Raw genomic sequence first — 25567 nt, forward strand, 5'->3', positions numbered from 1 at the left:
GGTCCCATAGACTAATATAGGTCCGTGCGACGCGTGTGAAAATCACCCGCGTTGCACGGACGTATATCCCGTTCGTCTGAATAAGCCCTTAAGAAGATTTTTTTCTGCCCATCCATGAAATTAACAGAATTTTCAAATCATTCAGTTGGGAGTCTATGCGAGACAACAAAGGCATGTAGTTAAACTTAAATAGTTGTGCTGGATCTTTGGGCAATTGTATCCCTAAAATATCTAACATGAGAGGTTGGCCATTTAAAAGGGGGATCCTGCTTTCAGTAAGGCCTCGTGCACACTTCCGACACGGTTTTCACGGCCGTTTTTGACGGATCCCTGTGTCCGTTTCATCGCCCGTGTGCACTCCGTGTTTCCGTGCGCCGAGCATGGTACTGTCCAGGGTGCTGAAAGAGTTAATGGACTGCACTGATTGGCGGTAACTCTTTCAGCACCCTGGACAGTACCATGCTCGGCGCTCGGAAAATAAAATTTTAATGTAATAAAAAAAAATTTCATACTTTCCTCCTGTCCGGCCTCCAGCGATGACGTTTCATCCATGTCGCCGCTGCAGCCAATCACAGGCTGTAGTGGCGGTCACGCACGTCAGGATGACGTCAGAAGGCCGGCCTCCAGGGATGACGCTTCATCCCACGTGACCGCCTCTGCAGCCAATCACAGGCTGCCGTGTCATTCTGGAAGGTCAGACTGGAGGAAGAAGAGGGACTCGTCACCACGACCAGGTACATATGAACTGATTTTTATTTTATTTTTAATCAGCCTCTTTTCTCTATCAGTGATTGATAGAGACAAGTGGCTGCCGATTAGTGTCATATTTCTGTTATGTTTTACTGCCCGCCCGGCCGTTGCTAGGCAACGGCTCCGTCACACAGATGCCTTCCGTGTGCCTTCAGTTTTTTTGGCGGCCCCATTGACTTGCATGGGCTTCACCGTCACGGAATCTTAGACCAAAGTAGGACATGCTCTACTTTGGATCGGAACGGAGCAACTGGACCGTCAAAAAAACTGAAGTGTGCATGGCCCCATTGAAATAAATGGGTCAGTGTGCTAGCCGTCAGAAAAACGGTTAGCACCCTGAAGGAAATAACTGAAGTGGGCATGAGGCCTAAGAGTAAATCCACCTCAGAGGCTGAAATGTTCAGCACTTCCGACTTGGAAAAATGTATTTTAAAGTTCGAAACCTCACTAAAGTCCTCAAATAATTGCATAATCCGGGGGAAGGCCTGGACTGGGTTAGTTATAATGAGCAGTAGGTCGTGCAAATGCTGCCATAGAGTGTGTGTAGTTACCTAAAGTCAAACCCTGAATTTCATTTGATGGTTTTATTTTTTGGATTAAAGTTCCCATCGTTAGAATGAATAGGGAAGGGGATAGAGGGCATCCCTGTCTGGTGCCATTAAGAATACAGAAATATGGAGATAGAGTCCAATTTAGTTTAAGCCTAGCCCTGGGAACAGTGTATAGAGAAAAGATTGCTTCTATAAAGGGTTCCGGAAAGCCAAATACCTTTAATGTGGCTCTCAAACGACCAACTCACCCCATCAAAGGCTTTCTTCGTGTCAGTTCCCAAGAGTACTAAGAGGGAGTTTACTTTTCCTGATATGGGAGATCAGGTGAATTAAACGTGAGGTGTTTTTTTTCCCTTCCCTGGACAAAGCCTGTTTGTTTAGGACTAATAAGGGTTGGTAGGAGTCCTTTTATCCTATTAGCAAGTAATTTGGCCCACCATTTCAAGTCTGTGTTTAAAAGGCAAATAGGGCAATAATTCCCGCAATTCTTTGCATCTTTACACTGTTCAGGGATTAGTGTTATGTGAGCCTCTAAGACTTGTGGAGGGAGGGTCGATCCCTGTAGGAGGGTATTTCAGACCTCTAAAAACTTAGGGAGTAGCGGGTCTACAATTTTTTTATAATAGATTGGGAGACCATCTTGGCCCGGGCTCTTCCCATTAGGAATGGAGTGTAAAACGGATGATAACGCTTTCAATTGGAAGGTTCTGAGGAGACATTTTTTGTCTGCTTCAGATAACTCTGATAATCTAACAGAGGATAGGAATTTAGCAGATAATTCTTCTATTCCTGGTTTAGAGGGAATATTGTAAAGGAAGTTATAAAATGATAAGAACTCTCTAGTGATGTCTTTAATACGTGAAACTTGAGAGCCCAACTCTGTGGTGATGGAAGTGACATGACAAAGGACTGTTCAGATCTTTTCTTTAAACAGAGCAGACATTATTTTAGATCCCTTGTTGCCATGGGCGTAAAACTTGTACTGGCTGTGCTGATACAGCTTTGCTGAGCAAGAATTATGAAGATCCTTTAATTTCCTTCTTCGTTCTTCTAGGTCTGTTTGCATACTAATGGTTAGAGACCTCTTACTCAGGGCTTCCAGCGTGGCTATTTGAGCAACTAGGGAATTTAGTTCCGCTTGCCTTTGTTTCTTAAGATTAGTGCCCACGGCGAGGAGCTCACCTCCGATAAATGCTTTATGTGTCTCCCAAACTAACGACTTCGAAACATCTGGGGGTCTCAGTAAATTCATAAAACTCAAGAAATGCCTTTTTGTTCCTCTCCACCACAGAGTCTCTATCTAGCAAGGATTCATTCAGTCTCCAAATCCATTCTCTGGGAGGGAGATTCATCAGTGAGAACCGTAGTAATGCTTAAACCTACCCAAGCGATTCTGAGATTGTTTTCTTGTGACACATTGGGCTTCATGTTCGTGGTAAAATTTGGTCGATATATTCAGTGTTTATTGGTGAAAAATTGCAAAATGTAGAGAAAATGTTGAAAAAATTGCATTTTTCAGAATTGAAATGCATCTGCTTGTAAAACAGACGGTTATACCACCCAAAATAGTTACTAGTTCACATTTCCCATATGTCTACTTTAGATTGGCATCGTTTTTTGAACATTATTTTATTTTTCTTGGACGTTACAAGGCTTAGAACATAAACAGCAATTTCTCATTTTTAAGAAAATTTCAAAAGCCTTTTTTTTAAGGTACCTCTTGAGTTCTGAAGTGGCTTTGTGGGGCCTATGTATTAGAAACCCTGATAAAACACCCCATTTTAAAAACTAGACCCCTCAAAGTATTCAAAACAGCATTTAGAAAGTTTTTTAAACCCTTCAGGCATTTCAAAGGAATTAAAGCAAAGTGGAGGTGAAATTTGCAAATTTCATTTTTCTTGCTGAATTTCAATTTTATTCATTTTTTTCTCTGTAACACAGAAGGTTTTACCAGAGAAACACTACTAAATATGTATTGTCCAGATTCTGCAGTTTTTAGAAATGTCCCACATGTGGCCCTACTGCGCTCGTGGACTAAAACACAAGCCCTAGAAGCAAAGAAGCACCTAGTGCATTTTGAGTCCTCGTTTTTATTAGAATATATTTTAGGCAGCATGCCAGGTTTGAAGAGGTGTTGAGGTGCCAAAACAGTAGGAATCCCCCAATAGTGACCCCATTTTTGAAACTACACCCCTCAAGGAATTCATTTATGGTTGTTACCATTTTGACCGCACAGTTTTTTCACAGCACGTATTTGAATTGGGCTGTGAAATGAAAAAAATGTTTTTTTTTCCAATAAAATGTCATTTGTGATCAAAATTTCTTATTTTCACAGGGAACAAAATACCCCATTTTGTTGCCCAATTTGTCCTTAGTGTGGCAATACCCCATTTGTGGTGATAAACTGCCGTTTGGGCCCATGGGAGGGCTCAGAAGGAAAGGAGCGCTATATGTTTGTTGGAGTCCAGATTTTGCTGGATTGGTTTTCGGGTGCCATGTCGCATTTGCAGAGCCTCAGAGGTATCAAAGCAATGGAAACCCACCAAAAGTGACCCCATTTTGGAAACTACACCCATCAAGGAATTCATTTATGGTTGTTGTTAGCATTTTGACCACACAGTTTTTTCACAGCACCTATTTCAATTGGGCTGTGACATTAAAAAAATGAAATTTTTTCCAATAAGATGTAATTTTTTATCAAAATTTCTTTTTTTCACAGGGAACAAAATACTCAATTTTGTTGCCCAATTTCTCCTGAGTGCAGCAATTCCCCATTTGTGGCAATAAACTGCCGTTTGGGCCCATAGGAGGCCTCAGAAGGGAAGGAGTGCTGTGTGTTATTTGGAGTACAGATTTTGCTGGTTTGGTTTTCGGGTGCCATGTCGCATTTGTAGAGCCCCAGAGGTATCCAAGCAATGGAAACCCACCAGAAGTGACCCCATCTTGGAAACTACACCCCTCAAGGAATTCATTTATGGGTAATGTGACCATTTAGACCCCATAGTTTCTTCACAGAACTTATTTGAATTGGGCTGGGAATGAAAACAAAATTATTTTTTTCAAATAATATGTAGTTTTGGCTGAAAATTTCTTATTTTCACAAGAAACAAAATACCCCATTCTGTTGCGCAATTTGTTCTGAGTGCCGCAATACCCCATTTGTTGTGATAAACTGCCGTTTGGGCCCATGGGAGGGCTCAGAAGGAAAAGACCACCATTTGACCTACTGGGGATTTTCTAGTGCGAAGTCATGTATGCAGAAGCCCCTGAGGTACCAGTACAGTTGAAACCCGCAAGAAGTGACCCCGTTTTAAAAACGACACCCTTAAGGCATTCATCTAGAGGTGTAGTGAGCATTTTGACCGGAGACCTACAACCCATAAACTGTAATGTGGGTTCTCCCAGGTATGGCAATACCCTACATGTGGCTGTTATCAGCTGCCTGGGCACACAGCAGGGCTCAGAGGGGAAAGACGAGGGGGGATAAGCTGTGCGGAGTGCATCAGGGTAAGTAAAATTGGGGTAAATTATAAACCAAGGGATGTATGATAAATTTTAAAACACTCTTTCATACAGAGCTCTGGTTATTCGGGACACGTGTCACATTGATATATTGTGTCATCCCTTACCGCGCTCTTATAGCAGACTTTGCACCTCTTTTGACTTTTTCCCTTCTTGCCAGTTTGGGGAACTTCTCCTGGAAAGTGTTGCCGCCCTGGTACGATGGGAACCCCCCAAAAGTGACCCCAATTTGGAAACTAGACCCCTTGAGGAATCCATTGTAGTTTTCTTGGGGTGCATGCGGCTTTTTGATCAGTTTTTATTCTATTTTTAGGTGGCGTGGTGACTAAAAAACAGCAATTCTACTATTGTTTTTTTATTCTTTTTTTTTTTACAGCGTTCACCGTGCGCTATAAATGACATATTCACTTTATTCTGCGGGGCGATACGATTACGGCGATACCAGATGTTTATAGTTTTTTTTTATGTCTTATGGCGTTTGCACAATAAAATAAGTTTTGTAATAAATCACTCACTTTTTGTGTTGCCTTATTCTAAGAGCCAGAACTTTTTTATTTTTCAATCAATAAAGCCGTGCGAGGACTTATTTTTTGCGTAACGAACTGTACTTTCGATCAGGACCATTTTTAGGTACATGCGACTTTTTGATCTCTTTTTATTCCATTTTCTGGGAGGTGAAGTGGCCAAACAATTGTGATTGTGGTACGGTTTATTATCATTTTCTTTTACGGCGTTCACAGTGCGGGATAAATAACAAAATAATTTTGTAGTTCAGGCCGTTACGGACGCGGCGATACCAATTATGTATAGTTTATTTGTTTATATATTTTTATTAATAATAAATGACTGATAAGGGAAAAAGGGGGATTTTTACTTTTAAAACTTTTATTTTCTTATTTTACACATCTTTTTTTAACTTTATTACTTTGTCCCACTAGGGGACTTGAGGGCAGGAGGCCCCGATCGCTACTCTAATACACTGCACTACATGCGTAGTGCAGTGTATTAGAACTGTCAGCTACTCGCTGACAGCAAGCATAGTGGGTCCTGACATTGTCAGGACCCACTAGGCTTCCGTCTATGGCATAGCCGTACGCCATTGTTTGGTGTACGGTTGCCATAGTCACCATCGCCGGCCGCTATCGCGTAGCAGGCCGGCAATGGCAGCTTAACCCCTAAAAAGCCGCAATCTCTATAGAACGCGGCTTTTAAGGGGTTAATCAGCGGGGACACAGCGATCGGTCCCCGCTGTAGGAGCTGTGACAGCTGTTGTACGAGACAGCAGCTGTCAGAGCTCTTGTATGTGTCGGGAGGACGGCCGAAACGGCCGTTACTCCCGAGACGTACTATTAGGTCATGGAGCGCGAACGATACAGCTGCCATGACCTAATAGTACGTCCAGGAGCGGGAAGGGGTTAAGTAGCCTCCAGGCATCAACCATACCCATCGCTAATAGGGACTTAAGTCTGCTTAGATAGAACCTTTCACCTGCCCATACACGTGCAGCATGTAATGGGCAGGGCTGCACAAACCCTGGGGGGTTTTTTTTTCTACCTTTCTCCGTTATTTAGATATCGGTGCCAGATATTTAAATAACCCCCTGAACTGTCAATGGGGCATGTAATAGCAAGAGGGCGTGTAAAATGGCTGTGACACTATCCAATCAGCTACGGACAGTGTCACAGCAAGAGCTGGAGAGCGTGTGCACACACACACACACACGCACTCTTCAGCTCTGGGCAGACAAGGACAAGAATGATCTCTCACGAGAGATCAGTCTTGTACTTGTCTGCCGAACTGGCAACAAGCCCCCTTGCCGTTTCGGCAGACAAGTACCAGAATGTGTGATCTCTTGCATGGGGGAGGTGTGTGTGTGTGTGTGTGTGTGTGTGTTTGTTTGTTTGTTTGTTTCAGCTCACACTGACACTGACCAATCAGCGTCATACACTTCTCCCCGTTCATTTACACAGCACATAGCGATATAGCTATATCACTATGTGCAGCCACATACACTAACGTTACTGAAGTGTCCTGACGGGGAATATACAGTACCTCCAGTCAGGACGTGATGTCTATTCAGAATTCTGACACTTCGCTAACACAATCCTGACAATACAGCACAGCAAGCTTAATCTCGTTTGAAATGACAGTTTACAGCGTAATCTCGCGAGATTACGCTTGCCCTGCTGTAAATCTCACAGAAACGTTAGCGAAGTGTCAGGATTCTGAATAGACATCACGTCCTGGCTGGAGGTAATGTATATTCCTTGTCAGGAGTACACTGCAGTAACGTTAGTGTATGTGGCTGCACATAGTGATATAGCTATATCGCTATGTGGTGTGTAAATTAATGGGGAGAATTGTATGACACTGATTGGTCAGCGTCATACACTTTTCTCCACAACTCCCACTTGGTCAAAAAGTAAAACACGCCCAGTTGTCTTAAGAAACTCATTAGCATAAAGCTAAAATAGGTCATAACTCCGTCAAAAATGATCATTTTTCTAAATTAAAAAACAACACTGCTGTAATCTACATTACAGCGCCGATCACATCATGTACAAGATAGGGCACTTATTTAAAGAGGCTCTGTCACCACACTATAACAGTTAAAGAGGCTCGGTCACCACATTATAGGTGCCCTATCTCCTACATAAGGAGATGGGCGTTATAATGTAGGTGACAGCAGTGCTTTTTATTTAGAAAAACGATCTACTTTTACCACGTTATTAGCGATTTTAGCTTGATGCTAATGAGTTTCTTAATGCCTAACTGGGCGTGTTTTTACTTTAGACCAAGTGGGCGTTGTACATAGGAGTGTATCACGCTGACCAATCAGCGTCATACACTTCTCTCAATTCATTTACTCCGTCTATGAAAAACTGCTCCAAAAACGTTCCAAGAAGTGTCCTGCACTTCTTTTTCGCTGCCGTTTTTTTACGTGTACAAAAATGCAGCGAAAAACGCTCCATCGGAACAGAACGCCGTTTTCCTATTGAAATCAATGGGCAGATGTTTCGAGGCGTTCTGCTTCCGATTTGTCGGTTGTTTTTCGAGCTTTTACGGCCGAAAATAGGCCGTGTGAACATACCCTAAGCACTAAGACAGAACAAGAGAGAAGGCACATATCTTAATCACAAAACTTTCTAGGAGCGGGAGGAAAAGTGATTAGTATAAGATCAACAATTAATCTGATACATTTAAACAACAGCTATCCTAAACACAGTCCAAGACAGTGTTAGCATTTCCATATCAATTCTCTTTGGGGTGAGCTTCCCAGCTGCTTTGCGAGACTGAACTTTTGCTGGTGCCCACTCTTTTCCAAGGTGTAGGAGGAGGAACCTCCTGCCAGATCCTGAACTTTTGCCAAGTCCGGAATGTGAAGATCCGGGAAATCCAGCGCTGTCACGACGTCTGTGAGATCTTCAGGTTTGTGATATGGAACCTCTTGTTGACTTGGAAGGAGACGCCAAACAGGAAGAGCCACCTGTAGAGGATTCTACGCTCTCTCAGAGCATCGGTCAGTGGTTTCAACACTTGCCTTTTAGATAGTGTAATGGTGGAGAAGTCCTGGAAAAGTTTGAGTCGTGTTCCTTCAAAGAGGAGTTGGTCTCCCTCTCTTGCTTTCCATAGAATATCGTCTCTGACCCTTGAACTGAAAAGCCTACAGATAATGTTCCTGGGTGGGTTTGAAGGTTTCGTTTTAGCTCGGATTGCTCTGTAAGCACGTTCAATCACTATTTCTTCTTAATAATTGCCTCCCAAGATTGAGATAAATATTTGTTTGACAGTGGGTAAGATAGATACTGGCAGGACTGACTCCGGAACGCCTTTGATCCTTATATTATTGCGTCTCTCGCGGTTATCTTTGTCTTCCAACTGATCTGCCAGGGTGTTCAAATGAGATTTGCATGAGCGGAGTGTGTAAGTAGTAGCTGCTGTGAAGTCGATTAGCTGCGACTGGGTAGTTTCCAGTTTCACACATGGTCCTAGGTGTCGGACCTCTTGCTTTATATCCACTAGCTCCTTCATTACAGGCTCCAATGCTTTCCTTAAATCTTTGTTGATAAAGTATCTGGAGACCAGAAGGTCCGCATTCGATGCAGCATCTTTTAGGTCGATATTATCTGTCGCCTGATGATCTTGGGAACTTGGTGTGCGGCATTTTGTCCTGCTGTTTAGAAAGTCTAGAATCTTTCACTGCCTGGTGAGAGGGAGGCTATGTTGCCACTATTCGACGTGGGACTCATTGTGAAATGTCCGGTGCTCAAGGGACCCCCTCTCCTCTGTGGCATCAAGCATACATAGAAACACGTCCCCAATAACAGGTAGCGAACAGATCTTGTAGGTAGAAAAATGGGTCATAGGACTGTGAGATCAATATGTACAAATGGCGCTGCTACCAGTATCTAGGAAAAAAACACTCCTAGCATGAGAGATCCAAACACTGCAAGGGGTCCGAAGGCCAGAGGTGCTGTGAAGGTAGCTTTTAACAGGCAGCTTTTCAGGGACTATACATAGCCTGTTTGGCCCAGTTATAAAGCTCAGATGGGTGTTTAAAAGGTGAGGAGGCATCCTAGGTGTTTCAAGCCCGCCGCACCAAGACTGTCTTTGGGGTCCGTTAGAAATTTAGGCCGCGGCTTTAAATCTCAATATGAAAAAGTTCATCCATGAACACACAGCTGTCTGGGAGGGAGTGGAGGCTTCCCCTGGTCCTGAAAGTTTAGGGCCTCAGGAAACAGCTGCAACGATCGCAGGAGGTTCCGGCCGCTGCCAGAAATCTAGGCCACGGCTTCGAGACTTGTAGTAGGCCGCAATGGTCGGTAGGTTCACCTGCCTATAATTTTTTTCACCCCTGAGTTCCTGGAGAGCCATTGGTGCCTCTGCAGGAGCTTCTAGGAGAGGATCTGCCTGGATGGGGGTAGATGTAGCTGGGGACGCCAGAGCGCCACAGAAGTGCAGCCATTCAGGTCAGTGCTCATCCTCGCTTCTATTGTGGACAGCCAGGTGCTAAGTCGAATTGCAGTATTTAAGATGTTATTGCCATCTGTTCTAGACTTTTGCCATACAATAGCTATACCGATTCCCGCTATATTTTTTTAAAACACTCCAACGGGTGATTTCTTCTTTCATCTGGTTGATACGCCATCCTAGTAGGGATGCACGGTGCATAGAAACTTCGATACTGTGCATCCCTAAACGGTTCGATACCGCTATTTCCTGTATTTCTATACCGAGCTGCGCAGCCGCACAGCTCATTATAGTAATACATGAATGTATGGGAGCGCGGCTGCGGCTGTGTAATTCAGCCACAGCCCCGCTCCCGAGTCATGATAAGTTCGCGGGGTCAGGATGATGCGATGCGGCCAGCGCTGCACTAATGAGTGGCGGCACTGGAGACAGAACATGGCGGGTGCACTACAAAACACCCCCATGTTCTGTCCTCAGTGCCTGAACTGCCGCTCATTAGTGCAGCGCCGGCCGCATCTCCTCATGCTGACCGCGCGCGCACTTCCTGTCAGGAGCGGGGCAATGGCTGTATTACACAGCCGCAGCCCTGCTCTATAACGGCGGAGATCAGAGAAACCTCTTATCTCCGCCGTTATTCTCCTGAATGCTGCGATCACAGCTGACTGCAGCATTCAGGAGAAAATGAGCAGGGGGGATGCCCCTGGATCGCGTCACAGGGAATTCCTGTGACGCGATCGAGGGCCATACCATATATGGGCAGACAGCCCAGGGTCTATTGACGGACCCCAGGGCTGTCTTACCATATTTCATGTTGTTAGGACATACCCAAGTATGTCCTAACAACTGCCTGTGTGCTATCTGTCCACAGGCTAATGTACTGGCACATATCTGATATATGTCAGTACATTAAAGTTTAAAAATAAAGTAAAAACAAAGTATTGTTAAAATGTAAAAAAAACACACATTCACCTTTTTTACAATAAACATTAAAATAAGTCTCAATACATAAAATACACACATTCAGTAATGGCGCGCACAACAATTTTTTTGCATCATTTATGATGTGTACGCTGTAAAAAAATTAAATAAACACGGCTTTCATTCACTTATTAATGTGAAGCGCGAGGTGCGATGAATTTAACCTCCATGTTCCTCACATTAATAGTAATTAACCCCATCATGTACCTCACACATTAACCCATTATGACTGAGAAACATGATGGGATTAATTACTATTAATGTGAGGCGCGTTCAAAATTCATCACACGTCGCGCCTCACATCAGAAAACGGAAGAATTTTTTTTTTTATTACTGTTGGCAAAGTATCGAAATTGGTATCGAAATCGCAATACTAAACGAAGTACCGGTATCGAAGTCCAAATTCTGGTATCGTGACATCCCTACATCCTAGAACACAATATCGCATTTACCAATGACTACAGGATGGAGACTAGGTGGTATGGGAGTTCCAGATCTCAAGAAATACTATTTGATTTCACTCCTAGATTAAGCGAAATATTGGTGGACAGATGTACCCTGTAAAGATGGGTACAAATGGAAGAGACCTGCATTGGGCCGTATCTTTATGGAATTTGCCAGGTGCAACCAATAATGTCCCATTACCCCCAATTTTCATGAGTATTAGAAAACAAAGGTTGCTTGGGGTAATATCTCCAAGAGCCTTCAATCTGAGTCTGTTGCTTTCCATCAATTACCTTTATCGTACATATCTTCTTTAATTCCCTCTATTGATATTTCAAACTGGGTGAAGTCAGGTATCACAAAGATGGGAGATTTATATAAGGAGGGTCCTTTATGCGCTTTTGAATTTCTCCCTTACATTCCATCTCCCTAAAGCTGACTTTTTAAAATACCTACAGATTAAACATGCACTAACAAAACTCCAACCTAGTACTATATTCTTTCCTAGACTAGCGTATCTATATTACTCTTCCAGTAGATCTAAGATGAAAGGTATCTCTTGCTTTTACGGTGCTCTCACTGACTGATAATGATATTAAATCTAAATATATTGTGAACGGGACTGGGGGGGGGGGGGGGTGTATAACATGGAGGACTGGTCATTACTCAGATGGCATTTAACTCCAGTTTGGATTTCAAAAGTCAATCCTGCATATTCGGATTTATGCTGGAGAGGATGTGGCCTCCGAGGCACATATCTCCATGCATGGTGGTTCTGCCCTGTCTTGATGCCATTTTGGACCACTGTTTTTGACACCATTAACCCCTTAATGACCAGCCTATTTTAAACGTTAATGACCAAGCCATTTTTTACGTTTTTCCATCGTCGCATTCCAAGAGCTATAACTTTTTTATTTTTGCGTCGACATAGCTGTATAAGGTCTTGTATTTTGCGGGACAAGTTGTATTTTTTAATAGCACCATTTTGAGGTACATAGAATTTATTGATTAACTTTTATTAACTTTTTTTTTGGGGGGGGGGGACAGAAAAAACCCTGAAATTTCGCCACTCTTTCGCATCTTAAATCTTAGTCGTTTACCGTGTGATATAAATAACACAATAACTTTATTCAGCGGGTTGTTACGATTGCAACAACACCAAATTTTTATAGTTCTGTATGTTTTACTACTCAAAGTAAAAATGCTTTTTTTCCAAATTATTTGTTTTTGTGTCTCCATATTTGAGGAGCCATAACTTTTTTATTGTTCCGCCGATGCAGTTGTATGAGAGCTTTTTTTTTGCGGGAAGACGTGTCGTTTTTATTGGTACCATTTTGGAGTAGATGCGACTTTTTATCACATTTTTTTAAAGTCAGGATTCACAGAAAACAGCAATTTTTCCATAGTTTTTTATTACATTTTTTACGGCGTTCACCATGCGGGTTAAATAATGTAATAGATTTATAGTCGGGGTCGTTACGGACGCGGCGATACCAAATATGCGTAACTTTTTTACTTTATTTTGGTTTTTTAATAGTAAAGCATTTTGTAAGGGGAAAGTGGGTTTTTCATTTTTTTTTTCACATTTTTTTTAAATTAACTTTATTTAACTTTTTTTTTACATTTTTACTAGTCCCACTAGGGGACTTTAATATGCGATTCTGCAATCGCTATTATAATACACTGCAATACTTTTGTATTGCAGTGTATTACTGCCTGTCCGTTTAAACCGGACAGGCATCTGCAAGGCATGATCTAGCAGGCGTGATCTAGCAGGCATGATCTAGCAGGCATTCGCTACAGGCAGACATGGGGGCCTTTATTAGGACACAGACACTCGGCGATCTTATCGCCGGGTGTCGGTGGGGGAGAGAGGGAGCTCCATCCCGCTCTCCAAAACCAGTCAGATGCGGTGCACGCTATTGTGCACCGCATCTGAGGGGTTAAACGGATGAGATCGATACTAATATCGGTCTCACACGGCAGAGCAGGGACGCCCCCAGCTGCCTCTGCCAGCTGAGAGCAGGGAGATTTGACGGCTCCCTGCTCTGTTTACGTATCCTGATGCAGTGCCGTAAAAAGGGATATGCATCAGAATAAAGCCCGTTAGTGGCCGCCGTTAAAAGGCGTATTGGCGGTCACTAACGGGTTAATAAACTCCTGTCGACTTCTATACCTTTGTTGCCAGCATTGGCATTGTGTTTTTTACATGCAGATACTCTATCCACTCATGCTCAAACTGTAGGATCGCATATAATTCTAGCTGGCAGAAGTGTAATTGCTAAATCTTGGAAGGATTCAAAAACTCCTTCCCTCACAGAGGTTTGTACCTCTGTCAACACAGCATACAAGATGGAGTTACAGTATGCAGCGTACACCTTCGCTCATGAGTCAAAAAGCGCTGGGGTTCTTGGAATTCAGATTATTTTTTTTAAATACACTACACATCCAGAGTGTCGGGAGAATGAAAAGACATCACCTCCTGGCTGGAGGCGATGTCTGGTTATTCTCCTGTAGCTCTGGTAAAGTTAATGTGGGAGTAAGTGACAGCACAGCGTGCTGTGAGTACAGTTGTGATCACGCTGTGATGTGAGTACAGCTGAACATGAATGAAGAGAAGTGTATGACTGATTGGTCCGCGTCATACACTTCGCTTTACAACGCCCACATGCTCAAAAGTTAAAAAAAACGCCCAGTTGGGCATTTAGAAGAGGAGATTAGCATAAAACAAAAAATAGTCATAACTCAGTCAAAAATAAACGTGTTTTTTATAAAAGACAAAAAAAAAACAAAAAAAAAAAACTTATCTGCATTACTGCGACTATCAGATTAGGTAGGAGATAACCCCCATAAATCACCCAATTTGAAAAACTGCACCCCTCAAAGTTTTCAAAACAGAATTTAGAAAGTTTCTTAACCCCTTAGGTGTTTCACAGAAATTAATGCTGAAGGTTTTTCTAGTGAAACGCAACTCAATATTTATTGCCCAGATTAAGCAGTTTTTAGAAATATCCCACATGCACCGGCCTCAGAAGGAAAGGAGCACCCTGTGGATTTCCTTTTTATTAGAATATATTTTAGGCACCATGTCAGGTTTAAAGATATCTTGTGGGGTCAAAACAGCGGAAACACCCCCAAAAAAAGACAATTTAGCAAACTACACCCCACCAGGAATTTATCTAGGGGTATAGTTAGCATTTTGACTTCAGTGTTTTTCTGCTGAACTTAGTGGAATTAGACCGTGAAAATGAAAACCTACATTTTTTTCAATAAAACTTAGAAATTATCAAGATTTACAAGGCATAAAGAAGAAAAATAACAATTTCTCCTGATTACGGAAATACCCCATGTGGTAATATGCGGTTTCTTACCACATATGCTAACATATCCATGCTGACAAACGGCAGGGCTCAGAGGGGCAGGAGCGTTATTTGGCTTTTGGAGCTCAAGTTTGCTGGATTGGTTTTCAGGTGCCATGTTACATTTGCAAAGCCCCTGAGAGACCAAATCAGTGGAAACCCCCGAAAAGTTACCCAATTTAGGAAACTACAGCCCTAAAATAATTTTATCTAGGGGTATAGTGTAGGGTTGTCACAATACCAAAATTTGGACTTCGATACCGGTACTTTCTGTAGTATTGCGATACTCGATACAAAAACAATACTTTGCCAACAGTGAAAAACCCACAAAAATGTCCTTCCGTTTCTGGATGTAGGGCACATGGTGTTATCAATTTTGAACCTCCATGTGCCTCACATTAATTGTAATTAACCCAATCATATGATTGAGCGAGGTACTTAATGGGATCACTTACTATAATGGGCAACATTGGGTTAATCTGAGGGAAGTGATGGGGTTAATTACTATTAATCGTGGTTTTTACAGGCTCCTGTTGCCCGTGTGCTCCATTAGGAACACACGTAGATTAACGGGCTGCAGGCACAAGGACCAGCCCTGCTGCCTGTTAATCTATGTGGGCTGATCGGGAAGGGGTTAAGCTCCTTTCGCTTTGACGCTCTATACTGTACTACCTAAGCTATACAGTTTGATTTTGATTGCTTACTGTATAATCTCACTCATACTAATTGACGATCACACATTTTTGTATATTGGTTCTAGTATACCAGTTATTGTTTTACAATGTTTATGTTTTTATATTTCTCTAAAAAGAAAATTAAGCATTACGCAATTAAATAGGCTGTCGGATATGTTGGGCCATCCAGTGCTACAGATGCTTTTTTCCCCAAAATCGGACAACCCCCTTTAAAAAGTTTTTGTGGGTGGCAATATGGCGATGCAAATTTTTTTTGGGTTTTCCAAACGTTGTGCAGTAGAAAGTGGAATCCATCCTCACTTGACAGGTGACCTACCACTAGTGCCCTCTACTTCTTGGTCTAAGATTGCGGTTGTGAATTCTGCCTCTGGTTCTTCGCTTTTCCTATGAAAAATTAGACCAGGTGTGAAAAGTAGGTTTGGATGTAATAAAGAGGTTTGAAATACCCTCCCTGTGTGGGCTACACATGTCTAGATAGTCATGCAAGGACTGGACCAGACACAATGAGGGATCTGTCTAATCTCTCACCAGGTCCAATTCTATTGTGGAGCCATCAACATAGGCAATCTTACTCCTGCCCTTTAACCCCTTGGTGACACGTCACGTACTATTATGTTGCAAGGTCTTAAGGCAAAGCCACGTAATAGTACGCGATGATGATGAAGCGGAGAAGCTGAGCACGCACCATCACCTGCGGGTGTCTGCTGTATATTGCAGCTGACACCCTGCTGCACGGCAAGGACCGGAGCTAGTCTCCGATCCGGCCGATTAACCCGTAAAATGAAGCGCTCAAAAGCGAGCGCTGCATCTATGGGGTTTTACAAGCAGATCGGAACCAGCGATGTAATCGCGAGGTTCCAATAACTACTCCGGCAGACCGGAGGCCTAACAATGGCTTCCTGTCTGCAAAGTACAGAAGCCTGCAAGGTCTCGCACGGAGGTGGGGTCTAAAAGGCTTCTGACCTCAGAAACAAGATGGTGCAGGCTCAGAAGCTTACACCGTGCTAGCTCCAATCCCTGCCACGAACCCCTTAGATGCCGAAATCCAAAGCGATCGCAGCATCTTAGTGGCTTTTAGCCGATCGGCATCGCTGTGATGTGCAGTGTTGCCGATCGTTGCTATGGCACCCGGATGCCTAACAAGGGCCTCCTGGTCTGCCACGAATGAATAACTAACAGCTCTGATGCATTGCACTATGTCGGTAGTGCGATGTATTAGAATAAAGATCGGAAGTGCAGGCCTTCAAAATTCCCCTAGTGGGACAAAAAAAAAAAAAAAGGTTAATAAAAATGTTGAATAAAAGCGTAAAAACAAAAAACTTTCAAGTTAAAAAAAACAAACAAAACAACCTTTACTCCTATAATAGGTCCTTTATTATAGGAAAAAACAGTGAAAACTTTAAGAGTACACATATTTGGTATCACCATGTCCATAACGATCCAAAGTGTAAAACTAGAAGGTTACTTTTCCCGCACAGTGAACACTGCAAAAATAAAGAATTAAAAACCATGCGAGAATAGCTATTGTTTGGTCACCACCCCTCACAAAACAGACTAAAAAGTGATCAAAAAGTCGCATTTACCCCAAAACAGTACCAATACAAGCTGTCCCGCAAAAAACAAGCTCTTAAACAGCTTTTTTTGATGAATAAAAAAAAGTTATGGCTCTCAGGATGTGGGGACAAAAAAATATTTGAAAAAGTGATTTTATTGTGCAAACGCTGTAAAACATAAAAAAACGATATACATATGGTATCGCCGTAATCGTATCGACCCGCAGAATAAAAGTAAAATGTTATTTATAGCCCACGGTGAACACTGTAAAAAAAATAAAAATCAAAATATAAATAAATTAAAAAAAAGGAATATAATTGAAGAAAGTGATAAAAAAAACAAAACATAAATTGCATGTACCCAAACATGGTACCAATGAAAACTACAGATAGTCCCGCTACAAATAAGCCCTCAAAGCTGCGGTGAAGAAAAAAATAAAACAGTTATGGCGATGCAAAATGTGCAGTGTTCCAAAAGCAGATAAGATTGGGCACCATTTATCAGTGCGACACTGGCCACATATCTGTTATTTATTTACCCCATTATTATACCCTCCTATTATGCCCTGATGTACTCCACACAGATAACATACTCCCCCACATTATAAACAAATACCAGCAAAACCCCAAACAGAACTACTACCAAGCTAAATCTGCGCTCCAAAAGCCAAATGGCGCTCCCTCCCGTCTGAGCTCAACAGCGTGCCCAAACAGCAGTTTACCTCCACATATATGACATCGCCATACCCGGGAGAACCCACTTAACATTCTATGAGGTATTTGTCTTCAGTGGCACAAACTGGGCACAACATATTGTGCACTTAAGTGGTATCAGCGGAAAATCTTAATTTTTAGTTTGCACCATCCGTTATGAATTAATTTCTAATGAAAAAACACGTTGGGTCAAAGTGCTTTCTACACCCCTTAATATGCCCTACTTTAGTAGTTTCCAAGATAGGGGTCACTACTTGTTTTAGTGTTTGACCTTGGAGCCCTGCAATTGTGGGCCAATGCTGTGAAAATCACCAAAATAGGCCTCAAATGCGTATGGTGCGCTTCACTTCCGAGCCCTGGCATTTGTCCAGGCAAATCATAAATGCCTTGAGGGTGTAGTTTCTAAAATGGTGTCACTTCTTGGGGGCTTGCGCTGTACTCTGGTACCTCAGGGTTTTGCAAATGCGACATAGCGCCCAAAAATCAAATCAGCAAAATGTGCATGCCAAGTAGCGCTCCTGCCTTTCTGAGCCACGCAGCAAACAGTCCAAACAGCAGTTTATGAGCACATGTGGGATATTGCCGAACTCGGGAGAAATTGCATTACAAGTGTTGGGGTCCTTTTTCTCCTTTAGCCCTTGTGGAAATGGGGAAAAAAAAATAAAAAAATAGAAGCTAAGACTACATTTTATGGGAGAAAAAATAATTTCGATTTTCACAGCCTATTTCCAAATAATTCTGCTAAATATCTGTGGGGTCAAAATGCTCACTATACCCCTAGATAAATTCCATAAGGGGTGTAGTTTCCAAAATGGGGTCACTTTTGGGGGGTTTCCACTGTTTTCGTCCCTCAGGGTCTTTGCAAATGCAACATGGCACCCAAAACCTTGATAGCAAAATTTGAGCTCCAAAAGCCAAATGGCGCTCCTTCCCTTCTGAGGGCTGCCTTGTGTTCAAACATAAGTTTATGACCACATATTGGGTATTTCCGTAATCGGGAGAAATTGGTTTACAAATGTTGGGTAGCTTTTCTCCTTGATTCCTTGTAAAAACGAAACCATTGTAGGTTTTATTTGAAAAAATGCAATTTTCATGGCTTAATTCAAAGAAATGTAGCAAAAAAACTGTGGGATCAAAATGCTCACTATACCCCTAGATTAATCCCTTGGGTTGTAGTTTCCAAAATGGCGTATTTTGAGGGTTTTCCCTATGTTTTGGCGCCACAAAACCTTTTCAAACTAGAGATGGTGCCTAAAATATTTTCTAATAGATAGGAGGCCACTAGAGTCACATGTGGGATATTTCTAAAAACTGCAGAATCTGGGCAATAAGTATTGAATTGTGTTCCTCTGGTAAAACCTTCTGTGTTGCATGAAAATTTTTATTACAAATTAATTTCGGCAAAAAAATTTAAATTTGTACATTTCACCTCCACTTTTCTTTAACTCCTGTGAAACGCCTAAAGGGTTAAGACACTTAATGCAGTTTTAAATACTTTGAGGGGTGTAGTTTTTAAAATGCAGTGATTTATGGGGACTTTCTAATATATAAAGGCCCTCAAAGCCACTTCAGAACTGAACTGGTCCCTGAATAAATAGCCTTTTGAAATTTTCTTGAAAATGTGAGAAATTGCGGCTAAAGTTCTAAGCCTTGTAGTGTCCTAGAAAAATAAAAGGACGTTCAAAAATTGATGCAAACAAAGTAGACATATGGGAAATGTTAACTAGTTAATATTTTGTGTGGTATTATGATCTGTCTTACAAGCAGATACATTTAAATTTAGAAAAATGCAAATTTTCCCTAAATTTGTGTTTTTAACAAAGAAATATTGAATTTATCGATCAAATGTTTTCACTAACAAAGTGCAACATGTCACGAGAAAACAATCTCAGAATCGCTTGGATAAGTAAAAGTATTCCCACATTACATGGAAAAGACATGTCACCCACCCTCCATGCCCCTTGTGACCATGTTCTTGAAACTAACCTTGGGGTCTAGGCTGTTATTGCTGATGCAAACCGGTCTAAACTCCCTTTTCCCAAAGGTCTGGTTCTATTTGGGTTAAAAAGGTGACATCTGAGTATAAGGGTATGTTCACACGGCTTATTTTCAGGCCGTAAACGGCCGAAAGAAATCGGAAGCAGAATGCCTCCAAACATCTGCCCTTGAAAACGGCTCCGTATTTTCCGACGTTTTGATTTGATGTGTGCACAAGCCCTGCCAGCAGACACATTTTTTGCCTTGACAGTTGAAATGGTCTGGTAAATACTGCGCTTTCATATCCAATTTCAGATCCAGAGCCTCTGAGCATAGCTGCTTGGATCTTGCGCCTCCTATCTTGTCCGCATAAGCTACTACAGTTCTGTTGTACATTTGGAGGACGGTGTGGATGATGGGGAAATTGGCTTCTGCAAATCTAACTTAGCTGCCTTGAGCTCTAGAAGGTTGATGTGCAGGCGTGATTCTGACTCCTGCCATGCTCGCTCACTGCTGTGTTGAAAGAGAAGGTTCCCCATCCCATCAGAGAAGCATCTGATGTTATCATGATGTCGGGAGGCCTTTGACGGATAGCGCAAGGAAGAGAAGGATCCCTTCTATCTCTTGTTGGACTGCTCGAGGCAACTTACCTGAGTGTGCCACTTTGCCAGAGAAGAGCGCCAAACCAGAACTGCATCTGGCGGCGCCTGATTTGCGCTGTTGCAGCTGCATTGCCACCACTTTCCCGACCAAGCTGGGAAGCGCTCTCAAAACTACTCTCCTTGCTTAACGCTCTGGCAAAACAGTCTACTTACTACCTTCTACCATTTTTCTGTCTGGAATCCCCATAGTGAACAGGTGCGTGTTTATCACAAACTCTAGGACAGTCAGGGACCTTGTGTGGACAAGGACTGAATTTTCTTTATTAATGGAAAAGCCGGTGTTTGCGAGAAGAGTCGTCAAATATATGCACTAAAGTCCCCATTAAAGTGGTTTTCCCCATCTTGGACATATTCACAGGATATGCCATAAATGTCTGATAGATGCGGGTCACACCTATCTAGAACGGGGTCTCCGAAACCCCGCTCTAGCTTACTCAGCTCCGCTGTCTCCCGGCCACTTCCTGGTTAGGTGGTAAAGAGTTATGGAAACAGCTGAGTGCTTGCTGAGCTTCGCTGTTTCCGTAACTCCCATAGAAATGAACGAGAATTACTGCATAGCGCGGTGAGCTACGCTGTTTACGGAACTCGGTAGCTATGTAAACAGCAGAGAGCTCGCTGTGTTACGCTGTTCCCGGAACTCCCCTTCACTTCTATGGGTGTTACGTAAACAGCGTAGCTCTCGGCTGTTTCCGTAACTCCCGACCACTTAACCAGGATGTGGGACCCGCATCTATCACTTTTATGTCATATCCTGTGGATGTGCCATAATTGTCCAAGATGGGAAAACCCCTTTAAGAGTTGGGAATTCTCCACCACACTCAGGCTGGATTCACACTTTTTTCTGCTGTTTTTAAGGGCCTATTCACATCAGCGTTCGAGTCCCATTTAACCTGTCAGAAGAACGGAAACTATTGATTGTTTGCATTCGCAACGATTTTAAATGTAATGCCTGTTTCTGGGGTTTTTCATGGAAACTACGACTACTAGTCGACTATGCTATTGTTTCTGTGAAAACAAAAACCTGGAAGCTTTATGGAACGGAAACAAATTGAAATAGAAGCATTACCATTGAAATCAATGGTAATGCAAACAGAAGCAATCGTTTCCGTTCATCTGAGAAAAGGTTGAACAGAACCCAAACACTGATGTGAACAGGCCCTAAAGCCCCATACACACGACTGTAATTTTGGTCAATTACAGACTGTTATTGCAGATCAAAATACGGTTCCATTCATCTCTATGGAGCACGGACACCTTCATGTATATTTACGGGATGGTGTCCGGGCGATAGAAAGGAGCCGTACAAAATAGGACACGTCTTATTATTCTTTTAAATTTACAGTCCGTGCTCCTATACATTACAATGGGAGCACAGCCGCAAATGCGGGCGACTGTCCGCGTCCATATTCACAAGCCGTGATTACGGGCACAGCCGTGTGCCCCCTGTCCACGCGTTTTTCTGTTTTGGTAAATGAACTTCATAGTGAGACAGATGATCAACCAAAAAATAAATAAAAACGCACAGCGTGAACCCAGCGTTACATATTCTAGTAATACCGTCACGTGCTACCACCTGAGATTTTATCCCTCATTTATAATTAACATTTCTTAAAATGCACCGTGCTCTCTATGGCAAAATGCAAAGGTGGCAGCTGCGCTACAAGAAGCCTAAGTGTCCCCGGGAATTTACCATCAAGCGTAAATGCAAAAGAAAAACACACAAGATAATAAAATGCTGCGTGACCCGTGCGGTTTAGTAAAGTCACCACCACACAGCTGCACGATCACATAATCCAAACCGTTGTCATTCCGGGTGACCCGCGAACTACACATAGAAATAACAGAGACCCTACAACCGCCCCGGAAACGGTGACGAACAAAAACATCCGTCCTGCGCCAGGCAGCCAATGCTGAGAGTCTTACGTAAGAGCGGTAAAGCCAGCCGGGGGTATTCACCATACAGTACACAGCAGTGTCAGTTAAGCTGCGCAACGCATCTCCGCGACACGGACCACACCGCCCCGTTCATAAATGCGGCTCAGGAGGCAAAGCGCAGCAGACACGCCTCCCTTCACACCCTCTGTCAGGCCAGCTCTCTCCGATAGGACCCACCTCTCCTTCTTCCCTCCGCGGCAATACTAACAAAATGGCCTCGGCTCCCATGCGCCACTCCGACTTCTATATTGGCGTCACACACTCGGACACGCCCCTTCTAAATCACGCGATTGGCAGTAATTGTCCTGATCCCGCCCCACCTTCGGGGCGCCATTGGTCTGCCTCCGTTAACTCCTCCCACTACTCCCTGGCAGCTCGGCGGCGGAGTCTGGGCATCGCAGGAGCCCAAAATGGCGGAGCTGTGGAATAGTGTTCGTGCTGCGCCAGCTGATAAACACGAAACGCTGCCCAAACCCAGGGAGGTGATTGTGATAAAACCCAGCGCGGAGGTCAAGCCTCGTCCGCTGACCTCTTCCTCCTCGTCAGCCTCCTCCAGCACAAGCAGCCGTGACCTGCATCCCGCCAAGAAAATTCGGACTGATGAAAAGGGTTCCAAGCCGAAGCGTGTGAATGGCGAGGGCGGAGGGGGCGGGAGTCATCGACCAGGATCGGGCTATGCTACTTCAACGACATGGAGTTCCCCGTTATCGGCCAGCGGTAGCTTGTGCCTCGCCCCGCCCGGATCGACCCGCTCTCCGCAGCCGGCGCCTCAGCCCGCTCGCCTCTTACCAACTGACAAACCGAGGAAGCCAAGCGAGAAGCGGGATAAGGAGAAGAAAAAGCAGCAACGGCGTGAAGATGGCGCGGAGGAGAACGGGGATGTTAAGGCTGCTGTTCCGGTTGCCCCCAGCTTGCCCGGTGCTTCTGTCACAAGTGAGTGCCACTACCAGCAGCCTCTCTCCCGGGTACATGAGTCCGTCCATGCGCTGACATGTATGGCGGCGGGGGATGCTGCTGACATGTAAACACTGGCTGCTCCTGCTAACACTCCCGTACAGTTCTGTCACACTGAGCCATTCATTCCTGCTCTGTCCGTATGTTAGACGCATGCTGGCAGCCAGAGGCTTGCGTTCCTGCTCTGCACATGTTTCTGTATGAGGCCTATGTGTTGTATGTTTGCTTTCAAGTGTCTTTTGTCATGTTGGGTCCCGGTATGAATCCTAGTGATGATTTAACCTCTTGATGACCAGGGATTTGGGGCCAGCTGTCTATGTATACATACCACCTCCTCCTATACACTGTTAGTAAACAACTAGTGTTGCCCCTGGTTCCTGAGATCTGCTTATGGGGATGTATTGAGGATTTTATATTACATGGTCCTGATTTTACTATCCTTTATTTATAATATCCCGGAGACCATGAGTTTTGTGAATTTTCTTTTTTTACACATATATATATATATATATATATATATATATATATATATATATATATACACACAGCTTTTATTTTGTAATTTATTTTCACTCTTTTTATAGCATTTACAACTTTTCAGGCAGGGGATTAATACTTTCTGCCTTTATAAATGGCCTGGTCGGATGGGACCAACAGACCCAGATCACTCCCCCCGGAGCTCCATTTAGGTAAATGGCCACAAACACCCCCCCCCCCTGGACAGAGAAATGTTGCATGCAGCGTTTCCCTGTCACACTTAAAGGCTGTCAATTTATAACAGACCCTAAGATTTATCATTACGGTCTAACAGTAAAACTATTCTTGTAGCCCATAGCAACCAATCACAGCGCAGCTTTCATTTTTCCAGAGCAGTTTAGGAAACGAAAGCTATGCTCTGATTCGTTGTTATTTGCAAGGAGGACATTTTAACTGTTAGGCCTCATGCACATGACCGTAGCCATGTGCACGGCCGTGATTTTCTGGTCGGCCGACAGCGGACTTTCAGCCGCGAGCCGCCCGCAAATCGCGGGCCATGCACATGGCCGCGGCCATTATTTTCAATGAGCCCGGACCGCAGAAGACGGCCGTAATAAGACATGTTCGTTTTTTCTGCGGTGCGGGCTTCCGGGCCATGCACAGACCGTAAAAACTACGGTCGTGTGCGTGGCCCCATAGAAATGAATGGGGCCGCAATTCTCCCGTGCATTTTCGGGGGTATTGCGGCCGCAAAAGCGCGTTCGTGTGTATGAGGCCTTAGGCAGTTTTGATAACTGCACCTAACTCTGCATTTTGGTTAATTTGAAGGAAAACCATCGATTTCAATTGTAATCCATTTTGAACCAAATGACTTTTTATTGTAAAAGTTGTAGGGAACTGACCAGATGAGAGCTGTGAACTGGTTGTAATATATAATGGGGCACTATGGCTATTACAAGCAGAGCTGATTGAAGCAATTAGGATCCAGCATCTCTAGCGTCATAACGATCGCAGCGATTAGTCATGTGATCATCTGGATTTATATAGGATGTGGCACAACCTTATCCTCTCATTTATACATGCCACTGATCAAGAGATTGAGATGACAGAAGGGGAAAATACATCTTTTGCGTGTCTGGCTGTCACTGCAGCCACGTACCTCTCCAGCAACCACAAGAGTCTTCTTGCATTCAAAATTTTAATGTGCGGTGTATATGCTTTACGGTGGTCTCGATACCAGAATTTGGACTTTGATACCGATACTTCGTCTGATATTGCAATTCTCAATACCAAAACAATACTTTGCCAACAATAACAATTAAAAATAAATAATGCTACCATTTTCTCATGTGAGGCACGTGGTGTCATGAGCTTTGAACCTCCACGTGCCTGACATTAATAGTAATTAACCCCATCATGTTCCTCACAGTCAAAATGGGCAACATTGGGTTAATCTGTGAGGTACATGTTGGGGTTAATTACTATTAACGTTAGGCACATGGTGGTTCAAAATTCATAATGCCTCGTGTCTCACATTAATAAGTGAAAGAAGTTTGTATTTTCTTTTTATACAGAGTACACCTCATAAATGACACTATAAATTTGTTATTACGGTCGCGACGATACCGATTATGTGCATCTTTTATGTATTGAGACTTTTATTTAATGTTTATTGTAAAAAAAAAAAAAAGTTTTTTTTTCTTTTTATTTAACATTACTTTTATTTTTATTTTTTTCCTTTTAATATTTTTAAACTAATGTACTGGCATCTATATACTGATAGTACACAGGCAGTTGTTAGGACGTGCCTCAGTATGACCTAACTGGAAATATGGTCAGACAGCCCTAGGGTCCTTCAATGGACCCTGGGCTGTCAGCCCATATATGGTATGTCCCTCGATCTTGTCAGAGGAATTCCCTGTGACGCAATCAAAGGGGTATCCTCCTTCTGATTTCCCTTAAATACTGCGGTCAGGTTTGATTGCGGCATTCAAGGGAATAGCGGTGGAGATCAGAGATTTCTTT

At 43.1% G+C, this 25567-nt stretch overlaps 1 protein-coding gene across 1 annotated transcript in view; it reads left to right on the top strand.

Annotated features, from left to right (window-relative positions):
• The first annotated feature begins 22164 nt into the window (after nt 1-22164).
• Nucleotides 22165-25567, top strand: part of RSBN1L (round spermatid basic protein 1 like) — a 109488-nt gene continuing 106085 nt past the window's right edge. The window contains exon 1 of the mRNA XM_075857340.1: nt 22165-23044. Within this exon, the coding sequence (XP_075713455.1) occupies nt 22522-23044 (523 nt within the window). The 5' untranslated portion in view covers nt 22165-22521. The remainder of the gene's footprint in view (nt 23045-25567) is intronic.

Source organism: Rhinoderma darwinii, chromosome 3 (genome assembly GCF_050947455.1).
Source record: "Rhinoderma darwinii isolate aRhiDar2 chromosome 3, aRhiDar2.hap1, whole genome shotgun sequence".
In the NCBI taxonomy this organism is placed as follows: Eukaryota; Metazoa; Chordata; class Amphibia; order Anura; family Rhinodermatidae; genus Rhinoderma; species Rhinoderma darwinii.